The sequence below is a fragment of the Bufo bufo genome, chromosome 2 (assembly GCF_905171765.1).
Source record: "Bufo bufo chromosome 2, aBufBuf1.1, whole genome shotgun sequence".
In the NCBI taxonomy this organism is placed as follows: Eukaryota; Metazoa; Chordata; class Amphibia; order Anura; family Bufonidae; genus Bufo; species Bufo bufo.
Genome location: NC_053390.1, coordinates 351,092,260 through 351,112,907, shown reverse-complemented (window position 1 = coordinate 351,112,907; position 20,648 = coordinate 351,092,260). Strand labels below are relative to the sequence as shown.

Below are 20,648 nucleotides of genomic sequence, written 5' to 3'. Positions count from 1 at the left end.
TATGGGCATGGTCACATGGACTGCTCCAGCCAATGACTGGCTATAGAGATGATGTGTCCACAAGCTGCACATCACTGTTGAAGCCAGTCATTGGCTGGAGTGGTACATGTGACCATGCCCATAGCCAGCCAGATGTAAACAGTTCCGGGACCGAAAGATGGAGAGAGCACAGGACCAGAGAAGCATGGATCAGGTAAGTATCAATCTTCTTTTTTCAGGGGCTATGTAAACACATTCCAAACATGTGTGTACTTTGTGTCTTTATTCCATGTCAAGGAAAAGCACGTTTATTCTGCTGAAAAACTGCTCCAAAGTGCCCAGCTGGGAAGGCTTTGCTGTTCACAGCATTATATCCATTACATCTGAAGATATAGTAGTTAGAAATAGGGATGGCTGTGAATGCAGCCGAAAGTGAAATTAAAAGCAGATTTCACTGCTTTCACTCCTGACTCCATTTCTAACAGCTATATCTTCTGATGTAGTGGATATAATGCTGTGATTCTGATATTGTTTGAAAGCTTATAGCGTTCAAACAAGACCAGGCCCATAACTCCCAAGATTTGAGCAGCTAAAGCAGCCCTTTCCTCTTCTTAAGTCTGGTTTGCTTTGGCCATTTGGAAGAGCAAAGCCTTCCCAGCTGGGAACTTGGTAGCTTTTTCTGAACATGGAATAAAGACACAAAGTACACACAGGTATGTCTGGAGTGCATTTGCAATCTTCGGTGGGCCAATGCTGTTAGTTGTATTTGTAAAAATGACATGGCAGACTCCTTTTAAAGTATAAAGAATCTAGAACAGTGCAATAAGCGCTGTATATTCGAGAGTTAGTAATGATTGGGGGCATAAAGAAGTCTTAAAAAGCCACAAGATACCCAGATGTATAACTATATCTTTAAGATATAACTATTGGCGTCAGTTTCTATTGTACTTTGTTCACTTAAAGAGAACCTGTCACCAAGCTTAGGGGTCACTAAACAACCAGCATACCATTGTGGAACTTGGGTTAAGGGTCTCAAACCTGCCCATATTAAACCCATTCATCCCTGCAAAGTATAGAAAATGAACATAACACTTCCAGGAAATGAGTCCTGGATTCACCTCCAGCAGCACTGGACACTTGCACGGAGAAAGCCAAGGACGGTAGATCTTCCTTCACCGAGTAGGAGCCCAATGTAGTGGGAGTGTGCAGTGAAGCAAGGTGTACTGTTCCTCAGTTTCATCAGCATCATGCGCCTCTTGCCACTGGAGAACAGTCCCAGACTCAACTCCAGGTAAGTTAGACCATTTATTACACTTTGCAGGGACAGACAAGTTTGATAGGGGCTAGTTCGGGACCTTGAACTCCAGTTGCATAATGGTATGCTAGTGGTTTAGTGGCCCCAAACCAGGAGACAGGTTCCTCTTAACCTCGTGTGGTTTACTCAAATAAGCCAAAATAAAAATCAAAACATGCAAGGTTTCATCCCCACCATTCTAATGTAGAAGTTTAGCTTCTCATGACGACCTAGGTATTTTATGCAGGCTGACATTTTAAGTGGTGTGCTGAAGTCCAGACAGCCCACTTTCTCTGCTTCAAGCTACCAGAAAATCTGCAATTCTTCAAAATGCTTTGTTCATCCAATGTCTCCATAGTTTCTTTATTCCAGGGAAGAAAAAAAAAGTAACAAAAAAACACTACAGTACAGTGAAGTATAGAAGGACTGAACACTTCATCCAAACCTCCCTTGTTAGGCTCCATTCAGACGTCTGTAGAGCATTGCGGATCCGCAATACACCCGGCCGGCAACCCCGTAGAAATGCAATTGCGGACAAGAATAGGACATGCTCTATTTTTTTCCGGAGCTGCGGACCGGAAGATCGGGGCACACACTGTGTGCTGTCCGTATCTCTTCCGGCCCCATAGAGAATGAATGGGTCTGTACCCGTTACGCATAATTGGGGAACGGATGCGGACCCATTCTACGGATGTCTGAATGGAGCCTTAATAAGATAAAAGGGGACAGTTGTAACTTTTACCTAAAATTTTCAAGTAAACATTTTGGAATTTCCAACACCCAGAATGGATTTGATTTTACAAACTAAAATAGCTATTTACTTGTAACAGTTTGAAATGATTTTGCCATGTTCAAAGGCATAGGCATCGTATAAAGATAAATCTCATCTTTCCATCATCGTATTAAATAAAAATGGGGAAAAAAAGGGTGGGGAAAAAAATAAATTAAAAATCTTGCTGTAGAGTCCTATGAAGTGAGAAGAAGATGGTTCAGAGACTTTGGAACCATTCAAATCACTGCTAATGGAAAGAAAGATATTGCACTGTAAGTAATCCATACATAATGCAGCGAGCATGGTTAGTGACCTAGCAATGACAGGAGCCATTTTCTGTACGAAGCAGCAAACCTGGACTGCTCAGCATTTCGGCAGCTGGACAAAATACAACTAATGAACCTGAGCTCGGATTCGTATATAAGAGAGTCTTGGACAGGAGCGCGCTTTAGACGTTTCGTTTCTTGGGTATAGCTCTGCTTGCTTGTGTCACAGCCATCGACATCCATAGTGTTTGTGTGGTATCCCAAAAAATCAGTGCAGAGGTGCTGTGGTTCCTTTCCTGTGCTAACAGCAGCCGTGTCCACACTTGTGACTTGAGAGGGTTCCACATGAGATTGTTCATTGTGCAGTTGATGAACCAAGCCAACGAGATGACGCCTAGAAAGGTAACAAGTACATTTTATTATAATCTAAGAAAGTCAAACATTCTGTAATCTTTCAAGTATGTAGAGCTGTATTTGGCCTGCTTAGATTAAAATGTACAGAAATTATCTGCCTGCATCAACCTCAAGGGGAAGTTTAAAGGGGTTATCCAGTATCTACAAAAGCCCCCCCATGTGCCGGGCCCCTCAGAGGGAATATACTTACCCCGCTCAGCTCCTGGTCACCGCACCGCCGCTGCTGCTTCTTCCTGTACACAGATGAGAACATGGGGGTAACCCTAGGGAGGCTCTTCCCCGTCTGCCATTGGCTGCTCCTTCCCCGACACCAGATGTTTTCATCCATGTACAGGGAGAAGCAGCGGTGGCGGTGCGGGTACCAGGAGCAGAGCGGGGAGCCTGGTAAGTATATTCCCATGGAGGGGCCCGGCACATGGGGGGGCTGTTGTAGATACTGGATAACCCCTTTAAGTGCTCAACCTAAAAGCTATGGACATCTTTTTACGAATTGTTCTTTATTCAAAATTTTCTGTTTGTTCTCTACAGAGCAAGTTTCACTGATTCTGCAGACTTCTGTCCACGAGAGTTGATCTGTAGCTCTTATCTGTTATGTTGTAACAGCTCATGAACATTTAAGCTAAATTATGATTAAACGTGTAAAACTTTATCTTAAATAGGTGCTAATGAGTTGTCAGGAGAACTCGAGATAAGGCCTACAAATCGAACCAACAGAGCAGCTCTCTGACGGATTTCAGAGAAAACCAGAAAGACCAGTTTGGAGAGTCCGTGAAACCCGAAGGCTGTAGAACACAAAGACCAACTGGAAAACGTATTTTTTAGCCCAAGATAAATCGAATGCACCAAATGAAAAAATGCTCCCAAAGATAGCCATAGCCTTTAGTAATAAAATAGTACACAGTAGGACCTAAGCCCTGTCTAGTGGTGGCTGCTACTATATATTTGCAGGGAATTTTGAGCCGTGTATCACAAAAACAAAGCTCCTACTGCTATAAAGATAGATGTAGAAATTGATCAGCACAGTTTTTAAACTAAAAAAGAATGATAATGAGAGGAGATCCTCTTTAAAGGGAAGCGGTCACCAGCGACCACCCTATAACTGTTTTCATAGACACAGAATTTCCATGCTAGTCACTGTGCCAGTTCTAGAACAGTATTTTCTACATTCCTGTCTTACTTAATACAAATCTTAGAAGCTTAAAGTGCCTTTGGAAAACAGAAAAGCTGATCTTTTATGCACAGATAACATATATATGAGAATACGTCTCTCATACTTGCGAAGCCACGTTATTTTACAAATGTGGCTCTTCTGCCAGAGGCGTATTCCAGGAATAAACCACTGGTTGTGCTGGTGACATTGTCAGAGCAGTGATCTGGGAATGATTGCTGCAGAGCTGCTGGGGAGCCATCTGCTTACACAGATAACCAGAACTTTCCTATGTTAATGCCAGCCTAACACTGAGGACATTGGCAGGCCAATAAATTGCAAGGTTATAAACTCTTTCACTCCTGGAGAACATTGCACAGTTTCATGGGAGACACAGAGAGATTTGTTTTTTGGAAAAGCAAGCAGACTGTTTTCCCTTCTCGGCGCAGCACTGCTTGACGTAGACCGTTCCAACACGCTGGTTCTGGTACACAGGCATTTAAAGGGATGTATACGAAACCTTGTAGTCCAGCCCTGCATCAAAATACACTGTGACAAAACTACATTTTACTCATTTAGCGGGCAACCGCAAAGCAAGCTAGGCAGGCAGTGTGTAAGTGGATTCAGGGGGCCGCTAGCTAGCTAATAGAGGGGACATATGGAGACAAGAGCTTTTTCATGATTACTTTATCCTACTGTAATCAAGGGGCTACAAGGATTGGTTATAGGCTCTGTCCACACGTGCACTATTTGCCATGTGTTTCTGTTGCTCTTCGATGGTCAGAACAGTAAAGCATGGCATGCTGTAGGGAAAAAAAATCTATGGTATAAAGTTTTAAATACACAAGGAAGGAATTTATCAATGCTATTGTGGCATAAAAAAGTCGCAAATTATGATGAACAGTATATTGGTGCCAAAAACGGCGACTTTATGAAAATGGGGATGGGCTTTTCAAGGCCTGATGTATTTTCTAAAACTTACACCAGAAACTGGCGCTAAGTTATAGCTGAAGTCTTCGCCAGCTCCTGAGTCTCTGGCACAGAGAGGGGTAGAGATGCACCTAATTTATTAAAAGGCATCTATCACTTAATAAATCTCCCCCGCAGTGTCCTACACTTACTGATGTGAGTGCAGCTAGATTTTGGCATAAATTGCACCAAATTGTGGTGCAATTTGGCACATCTAGGTTTAGTGAAATTTTCTGCACCCTAGTCTGATGATGGAGCTGGTCTTACTGGCAAAGGGGTCTGGCTTTACAGTACATGGGTGTGACCTAAAAAGACACATTTTGCACCAACATTGCGACACAATTCTGGCATAAAATTGTGTCTTAAAGTAAGCAAACCAATAGTTGGTACAGAGACGAGAAAAGTGTCTATCCCTGCACCATATTCATCATCCCACCTGATCCGTGATAAGTCTGGTGCAGACCTACACAGCCTAAGTTTACACCATCTATAGGCGGTGGTGCTGGGAGTCGGACCCCTGCCGATCTGATACTGATGACCTATCCTAGGTATAGGTCCTCACGTTTCAAACCCTAGATTACCCCTTTAAGGGACTGATTCCAATTCCCTTATATACAAGTGTATGGTCACAAAGGATTTACCATAAATACTTCACTACTTGATATGTGACTGTATACAGGATTTCCATCAAAGTTAGAAATAAAAATCATCTAACCCACCTGTGACACCACAGAGCTTCATGTCCTGGATAAGACTCTATAAGATCGCTACTTAGTTCCAGTTCTTCTTCTATCAAGAGTGGGAGAACCGGCCTAGGAACTTCCTCTTCTCTGGGAAGACTTGCACTGCTTGACGTTTCACAGTCTGTTTGTGCTCTGGAGAGTAAAGACTTCAGCAGGAACTGACGATAGTGGAAACCACTATGGTCTGATACATGCATGGAGACCCAGTGTTTTGTGGAAGACAACTCATCTATAAGAAGCTGAAACCAAGAAAAAATATAAAATTATTGTTTATTTCTCCCAGGCTCTTAATTGTGGGTGTTAAATATAGGATTGCATAGCTGAATGGGAATCAGTACAGCAGCCTAATTCAAGCGCCTGCTGAGAACAATTAGGAAGCTGAAATCACACATTGACATCTACTTTATATCTTAAAATTGCAGACAACAAAGGATTACAATGGCAGCAAACCACAGATACAAAAAGACCTTCAATTACGGCACTAAATGCATAATTTGCATCTTTTTTGCTTCCATCATGTCATTTCCACACAGTTTTATTTATTAAGCAAGTGTGATATAAAACAGATGATGTATTGTATATGGAGTTCTCTAGAAAAAGGCTGACCTGCCAGATCCGCACTCTGGACGCTGTAGATACCCAATTTGACATGACCACAAATGTTCAAATTTCATACAAGCAACAGTACACATACATAAAAATAAAAGCATAACTGGCTATAAAGTAATATACGATACTCTCAGTCCACAATCGAGATGCACCTTATCAAAAACATGACAATTCCAAAAGGTTAATCTTTTTGTTTGAAAGAATATTCAAATAATGTCAAAATGCCACTCAGACTGAAGGCTACTGGTTAATGAAAAGACTAAAAACTAAGCAGAAGAGCTGGTGAAAGAAGCACCTAAAGTCTGTATCAGACTGGCAGACTGCCTGCCAGATGATCGTAGTAACGCTCGTTAGCGATGATCTGGCAGTGTAATACTGCCACAATCCGGTTTAAAAAACGTTTGCAGGTGCCAGATTGTGCTGTGTAAACACTATCTGATTTAATATAGGGAACAGCAATGGCATTAGTGATCATTCCTCCCCATACTGAGGAGGAGATCGCTGCGTGTAACCTGAAGGCCACAAATATGCCTAGAATTGGCCAGACTAAAACAGTTGTGTGAATTCATCGCTAGGTGAAGACTCCAAATATCGAGGAGAGACGGAGCTTGACTAAGCACTCTTGTCGTCTTGTATTAGCGACAGGTGGTGGTCACAAGGCCCTCGTGGTAAAATAGAAAAAAAATAGAAGAAAAGGAAAAAAAAAATAGATGAAAATATAAAATATTTACAAAAAATATAGTTAAAAATGAATATATTCTTGTTGAGGCATCCGTTCCTCTTTTTCATTTTTGCTGGTGTCTATCATTTGCTAAATCCATGCCACAGTTTCAGGATAATCAAGCGTCTAATGATATAAAAACAAGTACAATTATACTGCCGTTTTGATACCACTGAAGAATGTGTTGAGATAACACTGTAACGAGTCTGAGAGTTTTCATATGGCAGTCTACTTCACTAATGTGCCCTAACAGCAGGACTACTGAATTTACAGTCTTGGGTCCTTTTTTAGCTCCGCAGGGCTGACTGCTGAGGGCTTACCCAGATCACTGGGACCCAATCCGAGGGGAAAATCCACTTTGATCATGTTGCAGTCAAAGAATGCGGCAATCAAATAGTTAAGAGTTGGGATTGGAGCTACCTCTAGATCCTGGCTGTAGAGCAAAAGGCTGCTCTAAGAACTAGAGCTGTCCGTTACAGTTCAGTTGTAGAGCAGGAGTTCTCACAGAAGTGCTCTGTTCCCTCTAAATCAGCGACGACTAAAGACAGTGGGTGGTTTTTAAGGGGTTAAAAAGAAGCTGGGCACGAGCAGAATTACAAAGCAGCTCTCCACTGGGTTAAAAAAATAATAATTAATTATATGCCACCTCCCATTCCCATCTGTTCCATGGTAGAGGTAATGGAGAAAATCATGGTGACCAGCAAGTGGCCACTGCAGTCGCATGACAGGTAACATAGTTTGTAAGGCTGAAAAAATACATATGTCCATCCAGTGCAGCATGGTATCCTGCAAGGTTGATCCAGAGGAAGGCAACCCCCCCCCTCCCCCTCATGAAGTAGAATCAAATTTTCCTCATTTTATGGACAAAAAATTCTTACCCGACTCCAAATAGGCAATCAGAATAACTCCCTGGATTAACAACAACGACCCCTCTCTAGTAGCTATAGCCTGTACTATTATTACACTCCAGAAATACATCCAGGCCCCTCTTGAACTGAATTCACCATCACCACCTCCTCAGGCAGAGAGTTCCATAGTCTCACTGCTCTTACTGTAAAGAATCCTCTTCTATGTTTGTGTACAAACCTTCTTTCCTCCAGACGCAGAGGATGTCCCCTCGTCACAGTCACAATCCTGGGGATAAATAGATGATGGGATAGATCTCTGTACTGACCCCTGATATATTTATATATAGTTATTAGATCTTCCCTCAGTTGCCTTTTTTCTAAACTGAATAACCCTAAATTTGATAATCTTTCAGGGTACTGTAGTCCTCCCATTCCAGATATTACTTTAGTTGCCCTTCTCTGAACTCTCTCCAGCTCTGCTATGTCTGCCTTGTTCACAGGAGCCCAGAGATGTACACAGTACTCCATGTGTGGTCTGACCAGTGATTTGTAGTGGCAGGACTATGTTCTCATCACGGGCATCTATGCCCCTTTTGATGCACCCTATATTCTTATTGGCCTTGGCAGAAGCTGGCTGACTTTTTTCTACAAATTCACAGAAATACCACCATTCTAAAATATAACCTTTATTGTTATTATATAAAAGTAATTACACCCTTTTATAGATACAGAAAATGAATAATAAATTTCATTTATTATTCATTTTCTGTATCTATAAAAGGGTGTAATTACTTTTATATAATAACAATAAAGGTTATATTTTAGAATGGTGGTATTTCTGTGAATTTGTTTATATACAACCTCATTCTACTATAGATTCCCCTGAACAGGATTTTGTTCAAGCTGTGAATAATGACTTTTTTCTACAGTTAACTAAAATTCCTAAGTCCTTTTCCATGTCAGCTTTACCCAGTGTTTTACCATTTAGTATGTACTGTTGACTTGCATTATTCCTTCCCATGTGCATAACCTTACATTTGTCTGTGTTAAATCTCATTTGCCACTTCTCTGCCAGAGCCTCCAATCTATCCAGGTCCATCTGTAGCAGTATACGGTCCTCCTCCATGTTAATTACTTTACGCAGTTTAGTATTGTCAGCAAAAATTCATATTTTTTCTGTGCTAACCTTCTACAAGATCATTAATAAATATATTGAAGAGGATAGGGCCCAATACTGTCCCCTGTGGTACCCCACTGGTGACAGTGACCCAATCTGAGTGTGCTTCATTAATAACCACCCTCTGTTTTCTATCACTGAGCCAGTTACCCACATACAGACATTTTCTCCCAGTCCAAATGTTTTAGAGAAGTCAAGATATATGACATCAGTTAACTCACCCTGATTCAGTCTAGAACTTACCTCCTCACAGAAACTGATTAAATTTGTTTGTCAGGACCGATCCCTCATGAAGCCATGCTGATACAGCATTATACACTTATTTTCATTGAGATACTCCAAGATAGCATCTCTCAAACAGTTTACCCACAACAGATGTTAGACTTTACCGGCCTTTAGTTTCTGGGTTCTGTTTTTGACCCCTCTTTGAATATTGGGACGACAATTGCTAAGTGCCGATCCTGTGGAACACTCCCTGTCAGTATAGAGTCCTTAAATATCAGAAATAAGCGTCTGTCTATTACATTACTTAATTCTGTTAGCAAACGGGGGTTTTGCCATCTGGACCAGGTAATTTGTCTATTGTAATCTCTTTAAGACTTCTTCCTGGGTCAGACAGGCCACATTAATGGTGAATTTACTTGTACACTCTGCATTTCATCTTCCTCAGTGAATACAGTGGAGAAAAAAAAATATCAAAAAAATTTGGATTCTACTCATCGCTTTCTACAATTCCTCCCTCATCACTCTGTATAGGCCCAACACTTTCAGGTTTAACCTTTTTACTAGAATAACATTTTGAGCTTAGTATTACTGTCTTTGGCAATGAGCCTCTCTGTCTCCAGCTTGACTGCCTTTATCTATCTTACATATTCAATTTTTTTCTTTATAGCTTTTTAGTGCTTCTTTGCTACCATTTTGTTTTAGTAATTTAAATGCTTTCCTTTTTTTATTTACAATTCTATTTATCCATGTTTATTTTTGTTTTGTTTTAAACATCTTTATTGAGATATTCACAAACTACAAGAAGCTTACTACATTCCAGTAAGACAAAATGTACAATGGTACAAGAAGCTTGGCATCACATTACATAACCGTCAACAAAACTATATACCACATCGAGGTAAGAGCTAAGAGACCATTAAAGGGACTTAGATTTATTAGGGTTTATTAAGGTAGGGAGAGCCCAGGTGTTGTGATCCGCTAGACTTGCAACCAGTCACTTATTATTATATTATTAGAGTAGCCGGCCGGAGGCCTGCACCCTCTGTATGATATCAAGCCGCCAATTAGGGGCACTTATTTTAAAGATAAATAATAAAAAGTATATTTTAAAAGGGTCCGAAAATTGACTTTAGAGAGAATAATATTGATGAGAGGACCTACAATATCTCAAAACATAAAAACGTGTTAATAGATATACCACTTATTCCCTTCCAGTCATGATGAGACACTTACGATGGGTTTTTGAGAGTGGTTGTTTTTTTGTAGTGACAAGAGACCAGGGAGGGATAGTTCTCTAATTTCATCTGGGGAGAGATAAGAATTCATAGTTCCATTTTTTGTGGAACCAATTCTTACCATCATCCCTGGCCCTTTTTGATTCCACCATATCCATCAATAGGTAGTATTTTAGTTGCTGAGTGATGTCTGACATGGTGGGTGGAGTTGGGTCAAGCCATGCTCGTAATAAACAGCGTTTAGCTACAATCAGAGCAATATGGACAATTGGTGGTATCTTCCCCGGTTTATGTGAGGGATCATCAACGGGTGAAAAAGGAGCAGCAATGGAGCTACTTGCATCGGACTAGACCAAATGCTATTTATATAACCAATCACCTTGCGCCAAAATATTTGTACCCTCGGGCATGTCCACATCCCTTGGAACAGATCAGAGCCCCCTTTCTGGCATTTGGGACACGCCACCAACCTGTTAGGGTTAGCAGGAGAGACCGGTATGTTGAAGCCATAATAGGCCAAGTGTATTAGTTTGAAATGTGTTTCTCGCCACTTCTCACTAATTATATGTTTGCGGAGCTGTGTCCATCCCTCTAGTATCCTTCGGCCCTCCTCTGGGATCATATGAATTGAAGCCCATTTTTGGAAGTTGTATGGGGTTGGTCCTATATTAAATACTGTACATCTCTTATCGATTCAAATATACTGGATATAGATCTTTTCTGCCTGCCTGACCCCAAAAAAACATCAAAAGGTTGGTTTCTGATCTCCATAGAATAGCTAGACAAAAAGCCTGTAATTGCAGATACTGGAAACTTTGGTTCGAAGGCAGGCATTGCTATTTCCTCAAGAGTTTTTAATCTGGGCTCGGACTCATGGAGAACCTGCCCCACTCTTTGAATGCCAGCCGATCTCCATGGTGCGAAAAGTTTGCTCTGGTGGCCCACTTGAAATTCCACATGGTGCCAGAGGGGAATGTAATTGGATATTCTAAATGTTTAAATCTTTTACGAAGCTCCTTCCACGCCCCTATCGTATCACGCACTATTAGCGATTTCTTTAAGCTTGTGGGTAATGTCGCCAAGGTGGTATGAAGCAGGCTGTCTGGATCGAAGGAGTGTGTGAGAGAGACGACTCCAGCTCATAGTTGGAGTAGTAATTGGAATGATAAATCCAATCTAAGACATGCCTACTTAGGCAGGCTATATTATATGCTCGTATATTTAGAAAATTAATTCCTCCCTGTTTTTTAGACAACATCATCTTTCACAAAAAAGTTGTAAACGCTGATCAGATTGTAGTTAGTTAACATCTGCGTGACGCAAGAGGAGGAGGATGGTCTGGAGGGGGTATAACAGTTTTGAGAAGCTTATCTTTATGAGGTGAGCTCTGCCCAATAGGTTTATGAGCAGATGTCCCCAGCGCTGGAGTTCACGCTCTATTTTAGTTATTAGAGGAGGTAGGTTTAGTTTATAAATGGAGATTTGCCAATTTTTTAAAGATATTTAAATGTACTGTATATTCCTGCGTATAAGACTACTTTTTAACACATGAAAATCTTCTCAAAAGTCGGGGGTCGTCTTATACGCCGGGTATGGCGGGCGCTGCAGTGCCGGGACGCCTGAATTATAAACAGAGAGAGCCCGGGCTATTGCCTTGTATCCCCAGCAGCTGAGAGCTGCGATGTAACCCACGGCATATGCCCCCCCGCGCTGTACCTTGTATACCGCCCCCTGCTCTGTACCTTGTATGCCTCCCCCTGCTCTGTACCTTGTATGCTCCTTGTACCGCCATCCTCCCGGCCGCTCGCATCTCGCTCCTACGCATGTGCGAAATTTCATGCGGCGAGCGTGGATACACGGGATCCTCACGGCCGCTCGCATCTCGCTCCGGCGCATGTCCGAGATCTCCGTGCGGCGTATCTAAGTGCGGCGCAGATGTGCATATGTGAATGTGAATATGAAGACTAACATAACAAAAGCATGTTCAGGGTATAGGTGGCACATGTTTAGGGTCTGGGAGGCAGGACAAGGAAGGTGGTGGGATGCAGGGATGGTGGTGATACCATGGGATGGCGGTGGTACCAAGGGATGGCGGTGGTATGCAGGGATGGTGGTGGGATGCAGGGATGGCAGTGGTACCCAGGGATGGTGGTGGGATGCAGTAATCTACTGCTGTGTGTTGAAAAAGGGGTAGTCTTATACGGAGAGTATATCCCAAACTCTATATTTTCAGTGTAAAAGTTGGGGGTCGTCTTATACGCCGGCATATACGGTAGATATTTAATAAAGGAGGGTGCAATTTTGATGCCTGTTGCCATTATAGCTGCTGAGGATTTGGAGTCCAATCTGCCCAAGCTCAGTAACTCACATTTTTGGGGGTTAACTCTAAAGCCCGATAGTTGCCCAAACTCATTAATATGTTCAAATATGGGAAAACTTTTATCCAGCTCACCTGTCTGGTATGGTATATAATCCCGGCTCCAGAGGCCCTGGGGGAGTGTTCCCGTAGCAGGCAGCAGGCAACTTAGAAAAAGGATTCTGGAGACAATAGAGGTCCTCTTTTCAGCTCTTCTTTATTGATATATTTTTCATAAAATCGACATGGTCACTGTCCCCACGGCATGGTCACTGACGCGTTTCGGGTAAGTACCCTTAGTCGTAGCACCATGCTAAGTGTGACCCCACATTATATAGGAATTGGAGTGCGCCTCTTCAGAGATCCAAGGAGGAACCTCCAATCCCATAGGCTGCCACAACAGAGGCACACCTCTTCCCCAATTATTCGTACAATTGGAAGCACACTGTGTGGACAATCCTGGGGCAAATTAACCCCTAGTCTCCATGCTGTTTACTTGTATAGGAATAAACCGCACAGTGTGAACACTTAGTCCTTTCTACCTGTTAAAATAACATTATAAACAACCGGAATGGCTTGACAGCTGCAGAGTGTTACAATATGTTGTAGGCCGACAATAAATACACATCTGAATATTGGAACAGAAGCAAACTTGTGTGAGGAACCACATTATTGCAGCGATAAGTGATACAAAATATTAGCTACAAATGAGCAAATCAACATAGCCAGTGTTGTAAACCTGATTGCTCCATATATGAGAAGCATCAGAGAGGAACAGCACACAAAATTAGGTGCAATCTTATCACCATTACTTTCATCAAACAGATTCATGTTATGTATGGATCATATTGTAGAAAAATAGGCCGCTCTGTGTGATCAGTGTCCTGAGCAGTGTTCAGCCTGCATGCACGATCCTATGCGACATTTGAAATCCCACCCATCCTGACTACTACAAACAAAGATGAATCATTATAAGTAATCGTCCAAGTTTCCCATTAGACTGCTGGTAAGTACATATCTCCACTTAGATTGTATGTACTATCAATCAGTGGTAAATATACATAAGCTCTTTTCTCAGGTTGAGACCCGCTGGAATCCTAGACCCAAGTCTAAAGATCCAGTATGCCTCTCTGAGAAGAATTTTCTTGCGATGGTCACCGCCCCTTTTGGGTGCCGAGACTCTTTCAATGGCAAATGCTTGAAAAAATGTCACTTTGCGCGCATGTTTTTGGATAAAGTGCCTCGCTATATTAGAGATGTTGAGAATATTTGGATTGCTAATATAGTTCAAATGTTCAAGGATACGGCTCTTGAGCTTACGGGCCGTGCTGCCTATGTACATCAGATCACAATGAGTACATCTGACGACATAGACAACACCCTCCGTATTGCAGTTAATATAACTGCGGATGGGAAATTTGACTGTATGTGTTGAGTTGTCAAAAGTTTGTGTGGGTAGAACATAGTTGCAGGTTTTACAAGGGTTGCTTCCACATTTGGTGAAGCCCTGATAACATAGCCAACTGCTTTTGACATCTTTTTTGATATTAATAGCGGTGTAGAGAGACGGGGACAAAGAGCAGGACAGGGTAGCAGCTCTTCTAGAGACTATTCTGCAACCTGTTTTCAATGCTTGATATAGAATACTATCATCAAACAGTATGGGCAAACATTTTTTTATGGATGTACTGATAGCATTGAATTCACTACTATATGTCAGAGATAAGGTAGGAATACTGTCCCCCTTTATTGTCGGCCTACAACATATTGTAACACTCTGCAGCTGTCAAGCCATTCCGGTTGTTTATAATGTTATTTTAACAGGTAGAAAGGACTAAGTGTTCACACTGTGCGGTTTATTCCTATACAAGTAAACAGCATGGAGACTAGGGGTTAATTTGCCCCAGGATTGTCCACACAGTGTGCTTCCAATTGTACGAATAATTGGGGAAGAGGTGTGCCTCTGTTGTGGCAGCCTATGGGATTGGAGGTTCCTCCTTGGATCTCTGAAGAGGCGCACTCCAATTCCTATATAATGTGGGGTCACACTTAGCATGGTGCTACGACTAAGGGTACTTACCCGAAACGCGTCAGTGACCATGCCGTGGGGACAGTGACCATGTCGATTTTATGAAAAATATATCAATAAAGAAGAGCTGAAAAGAGGACCTCTATTGTCTCCAGAATCCTTTTTCTAAGTTGCCTGATGTTCAAATATGCCAGGTAGGTGAAGTGTGGGATGGGACATAAACTATTCGAAGGTTGTCTTCGAATAGGGCCGTTTTAACTGTACATTTTCCTATGCCTATCCCTATAATCTGCCGCTCTCCAATCTTCTAGCTAAAGGCCAAATTGCTAAGTTGAAGAGTAAAGGTGACAGCAGGCAACCCTGTCTTGTCCCCTTCTGTAAGGGGAATGGGTCTGAGCAGAATCCCGGAAACAACATGGATGCTCGTGGGGAGGTATATAATTGTGCTAGGAATCCTCGGAAGGGTCCAAAGGCATCCAGTGTAAGGTCTAGCCATTTCCAGAATACATTGTCAAATGCCTTTTCAGCGTCTGGCGCTATCAAGGCAGCATGTGAATCAAGGGGGCGGTGTCCAGCCGTAACATCCAGCACAGCAAGGACTTTGCATATGTTGGACACAGCCGCTCTACCCCTAACAAAACTAACCTGGGCAGGGCCAATGAGATCAGGCAGATGAACCGCCAATCTGTCTGCCATGATTTTTTGTTTATGAGGGAAATAGGGCGGTATGATTCCGGTTTGTGAGGGTCCTCATCAGGTTTTGGGAAAACTATGATGTGTGCCAGATTTGCAGCAGTGGGTGTTTGGTGGCCATGGAGCAAAGAGTTGTAGTAAGAAAGTAGTGGGGGGGGGGGGGGGGGCAATCTGAGTTTTGAGCAGTTTATAAAAATCAGATGAGAAGCCATCTGATCCTGGGGCCTTGTGACTAGCCAGACTCGAGATGGCACGTGTGAGTTCCTCAATAGTGACATCAGAGTTAAGCTCATCTCTCTGAGCTTGGCCTAGCTTGGGTAAATTAGCCTCATCTAGATATTTCTGTCCCTCTTTGCTATCGAAGCCCCCAGGGTTGCTATATAAGGAGGAGTAAAAATCTCTAAATACTCCCATCACTGCTGATGGTTCTGAGGAAATATTTCCTGATTTAGTAAAGAGACTGGCGATCAAGTTAGGTTTTCTAGCACCCTTGGCCACATTGGCTAGGAGCCGGCCTGATTTGTTGCCAAATCATAAAAGGTCAGAATCCCATTTTGCCCTATATAAGGTCTCTCTCTTTTCTAACAACAGTTCGAACTGGGCCCTGGAATTTTTCCAGGCCACCAGCGTTTCATTAGGTGGATGGGATTGAAAGTGGATATACGCTTTTTGTAATATGTCGCTTGGTGGCGTATACTTGTTGTGGACCGTTTTTTTTCAAGCGGGCCACATAAGCGATTATATGGCCTCTAATAACAGCCTTGGCTGTCTCCCAGGTGCTGGCTCTTCCTTGTGTTTATTATTAGTAATCTCAAAGTCTTCCCACCATTTCTGCAACTGGATCTTAAAAGTAGAATCCTGCAGCAAGAATGAGGGGAATCGCCAATTGAAGACCTGAGCGGTTGGGCTAGTGTGAGCCTAACTGGAGCATGATCAGAAATGAGCATTTGTTCTATGACAGATCCTCGGGGGATCAGTGCCTGGCTGACAAATATATAGTCAATGCGGGACCATGATCTGTGAGAATCTGAGAAAAAGGTATACTCTTTGCTATCCGGATGTCTGTGTCTCCTTGAGTCTATCAGGCTAAAGTATGATGCCATTGGACCTAGCACCTTATCATAAGATCTAGCAGTACCAGTAGTCAAGAGATTTGGTGGATTTGCAATCTATCTCTGCATTGAAATATCCTCTCACTATTTTCAACATCTGATAATCAAGTGGCAATTTCGTGGAGACTGACTGGAAGAATTCTCTATTTTCCCCGTTTGGGCCATATACATTCTATATACTGACATCGCCTATTGGTAGGCGTACCACAACGTGCTACTCTCCCCTGGGAGTCTACCTCCTGTGATTGCAATGAGAAGGCTAGATTCTTATGGAATAAAATAAGGGCTCCTGCTTTACGGTTAATTGCTGAGGACCCCAGGACCTCCCCCACCCAGAATTTTTTTGAGAGGTGGGTTTCCTGTAATAAGGAAATATCCGCCTTGAGCTTTTTGAGGTGATGGAGCACCATGGATCTTTTCCGAGGAGAGAGTAGACCCTTAACATTCCATGAATTAACATTAATCATTTTCAACATCCATTAACCACCTCAGCCCCCAGTGCTTAAACACCCTGAAAGACCAGGCCACTTTTTACACTTCTGACCTACACTACTTTCACCGTTTATTGCTCGGTCATGCAACTTACCACCCAAATGAATTTTACCTCCTTTTCTTCTCACTAATAGAGCTTTCATTTGGTGGTATTTCATTGCTGCTGACATTTTTACTTTTTTTGTTATTAATCGAAATTTAACGATTTTTTTGCAAAAAAATGACATTTTTCACTTTCAGTTGTAAAATTTTGCAAAAAAAACGAGATCCATATAGAAATTTTGCTCTAAATTTATAGTTCTACATGTCTTTGATAAAAAAAAAATGTTTGGGTAAAAAAAAAAAATGGTTTGGGTAAAAGTTATAGCGTTTACAATCTATGGTACAAAAATGTGAATTTCCGCTTTTTGAAGCAGCTCTGACTTTCTGAGCACCTGTCATGTTTCCTGAGGTTCTACAATGGCCAGACAGTACAAACACCCCACAAATGACCCCATTTCGGAAAGTACACACCCTAAGGTATTCGCTGATGGGCATAGTGAGTTCATAGAACTTTTTTTTTTTTGTCACAAGTTAGCGGAAAATGATGATTTTTATTTTTTTATTTTTTTTCTTACAAAGTCTCATATTCCACTAACTTGTGACAAAAAATAAAAACTTCTATGAACTCACTATGCCCATCACGAAATACCTTGGGGTCTCTTCTTTCCAAAATGGGGTCACTTGTGGGGTAGTTATACTGCCCTGGCATTCTAGGGGCCCAAATGTGTGGTAAGGAGTTGGAAATCAAATTCTGTAAAAAATGACCTGTGAAATCCGAAAGGTGCTCTTTGGAATATGGGCCCCTTTGCCCACCTAGGCTGCAAAAAAGTGTCACACATCTGGTATTGCCGTACTCAGGAGAAGGTGGGGAATGTGTTTTGGGGTGTCATTTTACATATACCCATGCTGGGTGAGATAAATATCTTGGTCAAATGCCAACTTTGTATAAAAAAATGGGAAAAGTTGTCTTTTGCCAAGATATTTCTCTCAACCAGCAGGGGTATATGTAAAATGACACCCCAAAACACATTCCCCACCTTCTCCTGAGTACGGAGATACCAGATGTGTGACACTTTTTTGCAGCCTAGGTGGGCAAAGGGGCCCATATTCCAAAGAGCACCTTTCGGATTTCACAGGTCATTTTTTACAGAATTTGATTTCAAACTCCTTACCACACATTTGGGCCCCTAGAATGCCAGGGCAGTATAACTACCCCACAAGTGACCCCATTTTGGAAAGAAGACACCCCAAGGTATTCGCTGATGGGCATAGTGAGTTCATGGAAGTTTTTATTTTTTGTCACAAGTTAGTGGAATATGAGACTTTGTATGAAAAAAAATAAATAAAAAAAAAAATCAGCATTTTCCACTAACTTGTGACAAAAAATAAAAAATTCTAGGAACTCGCCATGCCCCTCACGGAATACCTTGGGGTGTCTTCTTTCCAAAATGGGGTCACTTGTGGGGTAGTTATACTGCCCTGGCATTTTCCAGGGGCCCTAATGTGTGGTAAGTAGGTAAATGACCTGTGAAATCCTAAAGGTGCTCTTTGGAATATGGGCCCCTTTGCCCACCTAGGCTGCAAAAAAGTGTCACACATCTGGTATCGCCGTATTCAGGAGAAGTTGGGGAATGTGTTTTGGGGTGTCATTTTACATATACCCTTGCTGGGTGAGAGAAATATCTTGGCAAAAGACAACTTTTCCCATTTTTTTATACAAAGTTGGCATTTGACCAAGATATTTCTCTCACCCAGCATGGGTATATGTAAAATGACACCCCAAAACACATTCCCCAACTTCTCCTGAGTACGGCGATACCAGATGTGTGACACTTTTTTGCAGCCTAGATGCGCAAAGGTGCCCAAATTCCTTTTAGGAGGGCATTTTTAGACATTTGGATACCAGACTTCTTCTCACGCTTTGGGGCCCCTAGAATGCCAGGGCAGTATAAATACCCCACATGTGACCCCATTTTGGAAAGAAGACACCCCAAGGTATTCAATGAGGGGCATGGCGAGTTCATAGAAAAAAAATTTTTTGGGCACAAGTTAGCGGAAATTGATATTTTTAATTTTTTTCTCACAAAGTCTCCCGTTCCGCTAACTTGGGACAAAAATTTCAATCTTTCATGGACTCAATATGCCCCTCACGGAATACCTGGGGGTGTCTTCTTTCCGAAATGGGGTCACATGTGGGGTATTTATACTGCCCTGGCATTCTAGGGGCCCTAAAGCGTGAGAAGAAGTCTGGAATATAAATGTCTAAAAAATTTTACGCATTTGGATTCCGTGAGGGGTATGGTGAGTTCATGTGAGATTTTATTTTTTGACACAAGTTAGTGGAATATGAGACTTTGTAAGAAAAAATAATAATAATTCCGCTAACTTGGGCCAAAAAAATGTCTGAATGGAGCCTTACAGAGGGGTGATCAATGACAGGGGGGGTGATCAATGACAGGGGGGTGATCAGGGAGTCTATATGGGGTGATCAGGGAGTCTATATGGGGTGATCACCACAGTCATTGATCATGCCCCTGTAAGGCTTCATTCAGACGTCCGGATGCGTTTTGCGGATCCGATCCATCTATCAGTGCATCCGTAAAAATCATGCGGACATCTGAATGGAGCTTTACAGGGGGTTGATCAATGACAGGGGGGGTGATCAATGACAGGGGGGTGATCAGGGAGTCTATATGGGGTGATCAGGGAGTCTATATGGGGTGATCACCACAGTCATTGATCACGCCCCTGTAAGGCTTCATTCAGACGTCCGGATGCGTTTTGCGGATCCGATCCATCTATCAGTGCATCCGTAAAAATCATGCGGACATCTGAATGGAGCTTTACAGGGGGGTAATCAATGACAGGGGGGTGATCACCACAGTCATTGATCATGCCCCTGTAAGGCTTCATTCAGACGTCCGGATGCGTTTTGCGGATCGGATCCATCTATCAGTGCATCCGTAAAAATCATGCGGACATCTGAATGGAGCTTTACAGGGGGGTGATCAGGGAGTCTATATGGGGTGATCACCACAGTCATTGATCATGCCCCTGTAAGGCTTCATTCAGACGTCCGGATGCGTTTTGCGGATCGGATCCATCTATCAGTGCATCCGTAAAAATCATGCGGACATCTGAATGGAGCTTTACAGGGGGGTGATCAGGGAGTCTATATGGGGTGATCACCACAGTCATTGATCATGCCCCTGTAAGGCTTCATTCAGACGTCCGGATGCGTTTTGCGGATCGGATCCATCTATCAGTGCATCCGTAAAAATCATGCGGACATCTGAATGGAGCTTTACAGGGGGGTGATCAGGGAGTCTATATGGGGTGATCACCACAGTCATTGATCATGCCCCTGTAAGGCTTCATTCAGACGTCCGGATGCGTTTTGCGGATCCGATCCATCTATCAGTGCATCCGTAAAAATCATGCGGACATCTGAATGGAGCTTTACAGGGGGGTGATCAGGGAGTCTATATGGGGTGATCACCACAGTCATTGATCATGCCCCTGTAA

At 42.5% G+C, this 20,648-nt stretch overlaps 1 protein-coding gene across 1 annotated transcript in view; it reads right to left on the bottom strand.

The window, feature by feature from the left end:
- Positions 1 to 1,953: 1,953 nt before the first annotated feature.
- The window catches only part of PTAR1 (protein prenyltransferase alpha subunit repeat containing 1), a 109,458-nt gene continuing 90,763 nt past the window's right edge, over positions 1,954 to 20,648 (bottom strand). Inside the window, exons 6-7 of the mRNA XM_040417090.1 lie at positions 5,561 to 5,823; positions 1,954 to 2,705 (exon numbers count right to left, since the gene is read on the bottom strand). Coding sequence (XP_040273024.1) covers positions 2,351 to 2,705; positions 5,561 to 5,823 — 618 coding nt within the window. The 3' untranslated portion in view covers positions 1,954 to 2,350. The remainder of the gene's footprint in view (positions 2,706 to 5,560; positions 5,824 to 20,648) is intronic.